The sequence below is a fragment of the Ziziphus jujuba genome, chromosome 11, assembly GCF_031755915.1.
Source record: "Ziziphus jujuba cultivar Dongzao chromosome 11, ASM3175591v1".
Classification (NCBI taxonomy): domain Eukaryota; kingdom Viridiplantae; phylum Streptophyta; class Magnoliopsida; order Rosales; family Rhamnaceae; genus Ziziphus; species Ziziphus jujuba.
In genome coordinates, this window is record NC_083389.1 from 17,167,677 (window position 1) to 17,178,051 (window position 10,375).

General features: G+C 32.9%; 2 protein-coding genes across 2 annotated transcripts; both read left to right on the plus strand.

Moving 5' to 3' along the window:
• Positions 1-925: 925 nt before the first annotated feature.
• LOC107432774 (inositol oxygenase 1-like) lies at positions 926-3,301 on the plus strand. Its single transcript, XM_060812918.1, has 11 exons — positions 926-944; positions 1,089-1,248; positions 1,378-1,447; positions 1,635-1,841; positions 2,035-2,092; positions 2,222-2,274; positions 2,361-2,483; positions 2,579-2,648; positions 2,809-2,887; positions 3,072-3,153; positions 3,266-3,301. Exons 1-11 carry the CDS (start codon positions 926-928, stop codon positions 3,299-3,301), a joined length of 957 nt encoding a protein of 318 aa, XP_060668901.1.
• Positions 3,302-5,828: 2,527 nt separating this feature from the next.
• LOC107432809 (organelle RRM domain-containing protein 2, mitochondrial) lies at positions 5,829-7,570 on the plus strand. Its single transcript, XM_016044004.4, has 3 exons — positions 5,829-6,053; positions 6,953-7,021; positions 7,109-7,570. The coding sequence occupies exons 1-3, from the start codon at positions 5,927-5,929 to the stop codon at positions 7,342-7,344; spliced, it is 432 nt and encodes a 143-aa protein (XP_015899490.1). The 5' UTR covers positions 5,829-5,926; the 3' UTR covers positions 7,345-7,570.
• The last annotated feature ends 2,805 nt before the right edge of the window (positions 7,571-10,375 follow it).

Here is a 10,375-nt window from a genome sequence, read left to right on the forward strand (position 1 = left end):
TATAATTAATTTTATCAAATTTATTCCTTTAAAATGCATGATAAAACTAAAATTAACAAGAAAACAATAATTTAGATGATACAGGAATTGTTATGGTTTTGATGGTAGAGTGCAAAACATATTGTTATATTCAACTAAGATGATATCAACTTTATAATTTGTAAATATATATATATATATATATATATATATATATATATATATTTATGATTAAGGTATGAGAATTTGAATTAGGATTATTAATTTCTTGAGAAAGTATTAACTTTTATCATTGAGTGTCTTGACAGGGTTATCTATTAATTAATAATATTGATTAATAAAATGAATATTATATATGTTAGCATGCAATATAATCATCTTAATAAAGAAATTAATAATCCATCTCATATTTTTTTTCATAATCTTGAATATATAATTACATGGATACTTAATTAATAAAACTTATTCTGAAATTTGAATTGGAATTTTTTTTTTTTTTTTACTATTACTTCTTATGATTTATTCCAAATTTAGTTTAGATGCCATACTTTCATCATTGTTTTGAAAGGGAGAAGATATCTTATGTCACATTTTTTTCCATATCTGTTGCTATATATATCCTATTAATGACACAATTTTACCTAATTTAAAAAACTATTAAACTTATTTACTTGCTTATATAAATGGGACCCAAAAAAAAACGAAGTTTTAAATCCGTTTTGAAAACGAAGAAAATGGCAAGGTTGTAATTTTATCACAAATGGAAGGCTTTTCTCTTATTTCGATGGTAGTCATGAGCAACGGCATGGAACAGTGAGCACCGTCAAAAATCCAGCGTGTATCCCTTTATAAAATGGGGCCCTCAAGTTTGTTGTGTCCACCATTGCTCTTCCTCTCAACCTTTCCATTACACCCATAACCTCACAATCCATCTCTCTCTTCCACCATGACTATCATCGTTCCCGGTACTCTGCTCCATCTTCTCCATTCTCTTCTCATCCTCCTTATAATCATTCATATACATGTACGTTCCATATATATATATATATATATATATATATGGCATTGTTTTTATATCTTTAGCTAATTGTTGATGAATCGATATTCAGAGCCGGTTCTGACAGTGGAGAACAACAACCACAACAATGTGGAAAGCAGAAACAGCCATGAGAGCGAGAAGGTTATGGAGCAAGGAGAAGAAAGACATGACCTCAAGCTGGACGGCGGTTTCATCGTCCCGGAAAGCAATGCCTTTGGCATTTCCTTCACGTTTCTATTTTTTTACACTAATCTCTGCTTGTTTCTTAATTTGTTCTGCATTGTATATATATATATATATTATATTTTCTGTATGCGTTAACTTCGTTTATATACATATACAGGGACTACGAGAACGAGGAAAAAGGAGAGAAAATCAGGCGTGCAGGACTTCTACCGGAAAAACCACATCAACCAAACCTACGAATTTGTAAATCTCTTCTTCTCACTCACTTGCTTTGAATATTTTATATATATATATATATATATATATAGTTTTGTTAGAGTGAATTTGCACAGCAATGCCTACTGTAATTTAAGCGTGGAGTGTATTATAGAAAAGTTATACATATAAATATATAAATATGAGAATCTATATGAGAGAGATTTGAACACAGGCGAGGAAGAAGAAGGAAGAGTACGGAAAGCTTGAGAAGGCGGAGATGAGCATATGGGAATGTTGCGAGCTTCTGAACGAATACGTGTACGAAAGCGACCCAGACCTGGATGAACCTCAGATCGAGCATCTCCTCCAGACGGCCGAGTCCATCCGGAGGGACTACCCCGATCAGGATTGGCTCCATCTCACGGCTCTCATCCACGATAGCTTACCATCTCTCTCTCTCTCTCTCTCTCTCTCTATATATATATATATATATATTCACACATGTACATAAATTTATTTTGCATGTAAACTAATTTCTGGTCTGAACCAAAAATTAATGATTATTCAATTTTTGGTCTTACGTCATCTCACACGTGCGGGGGCGTGCGTGTGTCTGTGTTTGCAGATCTAGAAAAAGTTATGCTGCACACAACCCAGCATTTGGTGAGGAGCCCCAGTGGCGTGTCGTAGGTAAGGACAAGGTCTCCTCTATCGTGGGCCCAGCTTCATGTTCTTAATACTTTAATCTTTGCGTGCATGCAGAGAATTAATTAATTAATTTTTTAAAAATTTTAATTTTAATGTTAATTCATGTTTCAGGTGGCACTTTTCCTCTGGGATGTGCTTTTGACACTGCCATTGTGCATCATCAAGTAAATAGATTCATTGTATAATTTATTTTTTTTCTAAAAACAAAAGTGAGTGAATTAGAAATTAGTTAAATGATTTTTGATTGCAGTATTTCAAGGAAAACCCAGATCACCATAACCCGGGTTTCAACACCAAGTTGGGGATCTACGCTGAGAACTGTGGACTTGATAACGTCACCATGTCTTGGGGCCACGACGAGTACATGTACACGGTATATGATTTTCGTAAGCTTTTTTATTTATATTATTATTTAAGCTTAAATTGATATTAATATGCAATTAATTGCAACTTTGACATGACATGCAGGTGGCAAAGGGTAATAACACCACTCTCCCACCCGCAGCTCTCTTCATCATCCGCTTCCATTCCTTTTGCGGTGAGCATTGAATAATCATTCATCCGACGGTGAAGAACAGCTGATCAAGGCGTGTGTGATTGTGATGATGATGAAGTGTGTGTATATATCTATATATATATATGTATGGGTTTTGCTAATTGTTTGTTTATGCAATGCTTTTTGGTATTGTTGTGGACAGCTTTGCACCGAGCTGGAGCTTACACGTTCCTGATGAATGAAGATGACAAGGGAATGCTGAAGTGGCTCCACGTGTTCAAGTATATATATTATGTTATATAAATTTATATATACAAATAGAATATATTAGTCTTTTTTTTTTCTTTTTTTTTCTTTTTTTTTTTTTTTGTGGAATATAGAAAACATTAGTTTTGGTTGAATAAAAATAAATACATTGTTGTTTTTCTTTTTGGTAATTATAAAAATAATGCTGGTGTGTTGCAGCAAGTACGACCTTTATAGTAAAAGCATGGTTAGGATCAACCATGAAGAAGTGAAGCCATACAATCTCTCCCTCATCGAAAAGGTGATATTAATCTGCATGCAGGGATTTATTAAAAATGTTAATTTTATTTACTTAATTAATTAACTAATATATTTTTAATTTATTATTTAATTGATATTTATTTCATTTACAGTACTTTCCATCTGCCAAGCTTAAGCTTAAGTATTAATTTGGTGAAATATTAAAGAAAAATATAAATAAAATAAAAATTATCTGTTTAAATTTTTAAACTTAAATGATAATTTATTATGATATCAGAGTCAGAAATTTAAAAAATTTTTAGTTCAAAACTCAATAATTCTACTTTAGAAGTGTTAGAAAAGTTGTGCATATATAGTATATATATATATATATATATATATTGTGTAGTGTAGTTTGAAGCACAGTTTTAAGACATTTCCGAATAAGTGTGTGGCGGAGGCGCCTGTCTGGTGTATGTGTTTCTGCTGCTGTTAGTTTTTGTGTAATTTTGGAGCTTTTGAGTTTTGAGTGAAATAATAACAATGCTTTTATGCATGACTTTATGTAATATATCAACGTCCCAGTTAATCTGCATTTTTTCCAAACTAATTTATGAAAATGCTAAACAAGTTGTACTTAATTAAAGATGAAAATGTTCATCAGGATACAAATATCGCTAATATTTTTGTGGAATATTAATAATATATATTATATATACATATTCATATCAAATATCAACCAGATGATTTAAGCATACAGATCTCTTTATTTTCACTTGATCACTTAAAAAACTTTGATTTGAAAAATACCTACATTAGTAGCTTAAGCAAGATAAGACTGGTGACTAATATAAAAGGTTCCTAATTAATAGTAAAACCATTAAATCAAGTTGATGTGAGTCTTTAATTATACAAATATTAAATATATTAATAAAAACGATATGACCTGTTTTTGTTTTAAAATTCAAAAATTGTTATTAAAACTCTTTACCATATTAATTGAATTAGTTTTTTTTTTTTCCTCAAATAATGTAAGACATCTATTGAATGTTAATTAATTATCATAAGAAAATCATAAATATAACAAATAAATTAAAATGCACAGAAAGCGACTAACAAAATAATTAATGGAGTTGATTGAATTTAGATAATAGTACTATACAGTAGGGGTGGGCATGGATTGGGTTGGTTCAGTTTTGGACTGAAATATAATCCAATCCATACTTATTGATTAATGGTTTGGTTTGAATTGGTTGATCGATTTGAAACTTACTAATTTATAAATATATAATACAAATAAAAAAATTTCTAAATATAAAATATAAATAATAAATTATAATTATCTAAACATAAAATACAATAAGAATAATACAACATAATTTACAATGGAAAATAAAAAAAAAATGTAGCAAATGATACACATCATGCACTTATCACGTAGCAAGCATTAATGTCATCATCTCACTCCTACAAAATCAAATTTAAATTATTAAAACAAATAATATAAAATAATACATTCATCAAAATTCATTCACTCAAAAATCGATTTGGGATTTGGAGATGTAAAAAATATATATATATTAAAAATTAATATATAAAAATGGAAAAAAAAGTTAAAAATTAATATATAAAAATGAAAAAAATATTAAAATTTATATATAAAAATGAAAAAAATAAAAAAAATATATACTTTTTTAATTATATAATATATTATTTGGATTGGATTGGATTTATATTTCCAATCTATAAGCAATATTTTGAACCCAATCCAATTTAATTGATGTTAAAATCCAATCAAAACTATTAAAATTAGATTGGATTGGACGGATTAAACGGGTTGGATTGGATTTTGTCCACCCTTACTATACAGGAATTCAAAGGATGAAATTTAAGGTATATATATATATATTTTTTTTTTCTCCGTCGACAATTGAGTCAACAATTACAGCTTTAAGCCAATACAAGGAATTATGCAGAAGAACTTTTTCTTTTTACTTTTTTGGTTAAGTTCATGTAGAACAACTTGTTTTGATCATAAAGTGATAGTGAAAAATAAAGTAGTTAATGCATATACAGTGCTATGGTTGCTTACACAAAAATGAGACATAACAAAAATGAAATTAAAAATGCAAAAGAGAAGAAGATTTTATAACTTTAGCCTCCAAAAAAAAAAAAAAAGGTTAATATTGATAGTTTTTATCACAAGTATTGGCCAATAATATATGTTTTTTTAAAAATTACAAACCAGCAAATAATAAGTAATAAAAACATATTGTTCATGTGGAATAGCCTAATTGCAATATATATTACAGGTCATCCAAATGATAAAAATATATATTGCAAAAATATATATATATATATATATACAAATATTAATTGTTTATTGATTTTTTTATGATAAAGGATGTGATAATATATTTATTAGTTTGTAATTAGTTTCAATTGTTTATTGAAAAATTTATTTATCTGTATTTAGTTTATATATTATTTTTTAATAATTAATATATTGATATATCATTTAATTAAAAAAATTCTTTATGTAGCATTACTTTAATTTTGATAATGCATGTATACTTCTTTCATAAAATATATTATAATCAAATAGTATCAACATTCACTATAAATGCAAAATTATTGGACAGAAGATGATTTGGGTGGACCAAGCTAAACATTGTGCGGCCCAATAAGCCCATTTAGTATTTCCATATAAAAAGTAAAAAAAAGAAAAAGAGTTTTTAATGGATTATTAGGGTTTTTGCTGGTCCCTAAACCCCCCCCCCCACAAAACCCAAAGAGAGAGAGCTAGTCCTTCGTTACCTTGCATCCATTACCAGATGGCGTTCTTCTCGAGCTTTCGACGCGTTCTGGGCGGATCATCTTCTTCATCGCCGTTTCTTCAATCCCATCTGGCATCGATTCGTCACAGCTCAACCCTCACATCCCCAAAACTGTTCATTAGCGGTATGTCTTCAACTTCTCCTCCATTGGGTTCCGCAAATCCATCAAATTTTTGTTTCATAAAATCAAAATTTTTTCGCAGAGCTGAAATGGATTGGTGTTTATGGTAATACTGACATTAATAGAAAAATATTTGTAATTAGAAATTAAATTTTTTGACTGGATGGTGGCGAAAACTTTTGGTTGCTGGGCTATTACGATTTGGGTACCATTCTTGTAACCTGGTCGTAAAATAGCTTCAAAAATACAAATAGAAATGATAATTAAGAAACTTTGGTCACTGTCCAGTTTATCTTCTGGTGATCTAGTAGGAGAATGCATCTATGGAGATATGCTGTTTGATGTATTGTTCGAACCTGTAGAGAAGGATACGCTTGCATTTGCAATTGTGAGATACTTACCATATATTTAGCACTATTGATTATACTGATGTAAAAGATGTATGACCGGTGTATTTTAGTTGGCTTTGTGATTAGTTTGAGATGACACTATAATAATAGATTATTATTAACTTGCCCCATTTGAGAAGAAACGGAAAAAAACATTAGCGAGCGGTGCAAAATTTCTTACACGGTGTTTGCCTGATATGTGAGTAAAATTGTGTTTGAAAATAAGAAGTATTTTGAATGGCAGGGTGCCTATTTATGGTGTTGAAAGAGAAAAAGTTATGGCCATTCACCTTCACGCCATCATTTGAATCAGAATTTTGACAAAAGGTTTTTGCTTGCCCAAGAAACTAAAAGAAGTATGTAATGTGTAATAATATATTTAGTAAAATACAGCTTTTGCTTAGGTGATGAAGTTGCTTTCTACAACTGAAGATTTTAGCCACTAACTGTATAGCTAGTTTTATTAAATTTTTTGGTTTTAAAAGCTGAATGTTGTCCTCATGCAATGAACAGGTCTTTCAAGATTAACGACAGACGAAAAGCTCAGGGAGGCATTTTCTTCTTTTGGACAGATTGTTGATGGTTAAAAATTCTTTTAGCAACTGTATTCTCCCAAAATTCTTTCTTAGCCTGTTTTCATCTTGACTAACTGTTTGTAATCCTCTACAGCTAAAGTTATTGCTGATAGGGTCTCTGGAAGATCAAAGGGGTTTGGTTTTGTTACATATACATCCATTGAAGAAGCTGAGAAGGCAAGAGAAGGAATGAACGCAAAATTCTTAGATGGATGGGTTATTTTTGTTGATCCTGCCAAACCAAGAGAGCCCAGACCTCCTCCTCAACCTCAGTCTGCATCTTCTGAAACTGGTTTCACATCGAACAAGACTATTGGATGGTGTGGATGATTTTGTAAGATGCTTCAGTTAATCTCATTTTGATGTAACCATAGACTTAAAGGCTATGTTATCCCTATTTATTAATTCAAATATAGGTGTCACATTAATGTATTTGAAAGACTGAATATCAATTTGGAACAGAGGGAAAATCCAATGAATTTATTGTGTTGGAATATCACCGGACTGAAGAATCTGTTATTTATGTACTTGGTTTGATTTGACTTCTTTTGGACCATTGTTTCTTTTGTGCTTAACCTTTGTATTTCTTTTGTGCTTGACCTATATGTTGACCAGGTAAACTCAATTATATTACCACCGAAAGAATTGCTGTTTACTGTTAGAGGTTTTTTTTTTTTTTTTTTTTGCTTACAAGGTGAGGTGTAAAACCCAAAAAACCCGATGACTAAGCCATCAAAGGATGATGGCACAAGGCCCATCTCCTAGGTTGCAAAATAACTAAAATTGCTGGGAAGAGAATTAACTGTCAAAAAACCAGTAACATCATTTCTAATACACCAGTTGCACACATAGTGAGCCAAAAAGTTTTGTTCCCTCGGGATCCAGTTAAAACACACCTTCTGGAAGCCTATTTTCTTAGAACTGATCTCCTCCAAAATACCTTCTACTGCCCAGTGAGAATTGTGGGTGTCTTGACTGTTGAGAGCTGATACAATGTTTTTGGCGTCAGAATCACACCATATTTTTTGCCAGCCTTCCTCTTGAGCTAAAATTAATCCTTGCAGGACTCCCACAGCTTCAGCTAGCTCAGGGATATCTGTCTGGGTGCGAATAGACTTTATCTTTATAACTTTGCCCTCATAGTCCCTTGCCACCAGTCCAATGAAGCTAACTCCATTTTTAACAACTGCATCAGAATTAATTCTTATGCTCTGCGTATCCCACATTCTTGCTATCCTCCTGGGTTCTCTATAGAGTAGAACACCCTTCTCCTCCTTTAGCAAGATGGCTTTGGCCTCTCTAAACCTGAAATTCAGCACATCCATGATACTATCGAGAGGGTTAGTTTTATTTTCAAAGATACGGGAGTTTCTTTCCTTCCATAGTTGGTCCATCACAAGGGCAGCAAAAAGAAAGAAGAAATCCCTGTCAGACAGGAGCACTGGAAGAGAACCAAGGGGGTTAGAGATCAGACAGAGTTTTTCTTTCACTGGATAATCTGTAAACGTCTCCCTTTTAATACACCACGGGAGGCCATACCACACGGCCCTTGCAACTTGGCAATGAAAAAAGATGTGGTTGTCCGATTTTAGCACACCACAGCCATGAATGCATTCATTACTAGTGACATGTATATTTCTATGCATGAGGTTCTCTGCTGTTGGAAGTCCTCCATTGTAAAGCTTCCAAAGAAAGAACTTGAGTCTTTCATGGATCTTGGAGGACCATAGATACTTCCACCATTGAGAGGCTAAGTGATTTCTCCAGAATTCCATCAAGAAAGCTGATTTAACCGTGAATTTCCCATTTGTGTTGCCGCACCAGATTAGTTTATCCTCTAGATGAGAATTTGAAGAAGGGATTTTACAAATATTCCTCACAGTGGCTGCATCAAAAAGATGGTCAAGTCTATCTTTATTCCAGCTGCCATCCCTGTTCCTTAGAGAGTTTACCATACCAAATTCTTGGGATACAGCTTCTGAGATTGGAGTTGGTTTGAAATGAGGGTTATTAGGAACCCATGAATCCTCCCATATACTGATTCTATCTCCTTTTCCTACCCTGTAACAGAGTCCTTTTAACAGAATATTCCTAGCCTGATAAATGCCGTTCCATGAAGAAGAGCAATTTTTCTTCTTCGAGCATTTCAGGAAGGAACAACCAGCAAAATATTTAGCTTTAATCGCCTGCACCCAAAATCTATCTTTCTCTGAGGCCAGCATCCAGGCTAGTTTACTGAGGAGTGCCAAATTCAAGTCTTGCGTTCTTCTAACACCTAGTCCTCCCGATTCTTTTGGTCTGCAGATTCTTGACCATAATATAGGAGTAAAACTTCCATCATTTACGCCTCTGCTCCAAATGAATTTTCTCGCAAGGGAGTCAATATCATAGCACCAATGAGTGGGAAACTTTTGAGCTGACATAGCATAAATATGAATGGAATTAATCACGGATTTAATTAGGGTGCATCTTCCTGCTTGGGAGAGTAACTTAGATTTCCACCCCTGAAGCTTGGCCTCAATTTTCTGTTTCAGCTCCTCATAGGCTTTATAATGATTACGCCCAGAAAACAAAGGATTGCCTAGTAGGGCTGGGCAAAACCCTACTCGGACCGACCAACCCGTCCGAACCGAACTATTTGGGTCGGGTTGGGTTGGTTTTTAATTGTTAAGCGGGTCGGTTCGGTTACATATGGATTGAACCTGTGGTTTTCGGTTCGGGTTACGGGTGGGTAAAAAATTTACCCAACCCAAACCGAACCGACCCATATCTCAAAATAGTAAAAAAAAAAAAATTTGGGCCGAAATCCATCATGAGATCCAAACTGGCCCAAACCAAAAATAAAAAAAATTGGGCTGAAAGTGAAGCTCATCATAAGGTCCAAACCGGCCTAAACTAAAAATAAAAAAATTTGGACCGAAGCCCATCAGAAAGCCCAACCCGGCCCAACCCGTGAACCCAACCCAAACCGAAAAATATTCATTCGGTTCGGTTCGGTTTGGGTTGAATGTAACGGTCGGTTCGGTTCGGTTTTGTACCCAACCCAAACCGAATCGGTCGGTTCGGTTTAAAAAAGTTCACAAAACCGAACCGAACCGAACCGAGCCCACCCCTATTGCCTAGGTACTTTGCATCTTCCTTAAGTTCTGTCATGCCCAGGATTTCTGTCATGTTCCAAGATGTTTATGAAATGACATTTTGTATATTTATATGATCTAAAATATGTACAAGTTAACTTTTAAGTAAATTTAAAAAGTAAAAACAAATCAATAAAATATAATCACATTATTTGGAAAATCATTTGAAGTTGAGAGTTTTTTTTTTTTTTTTTTTTTTTTAATCTAATCCCTAACTTGATCAA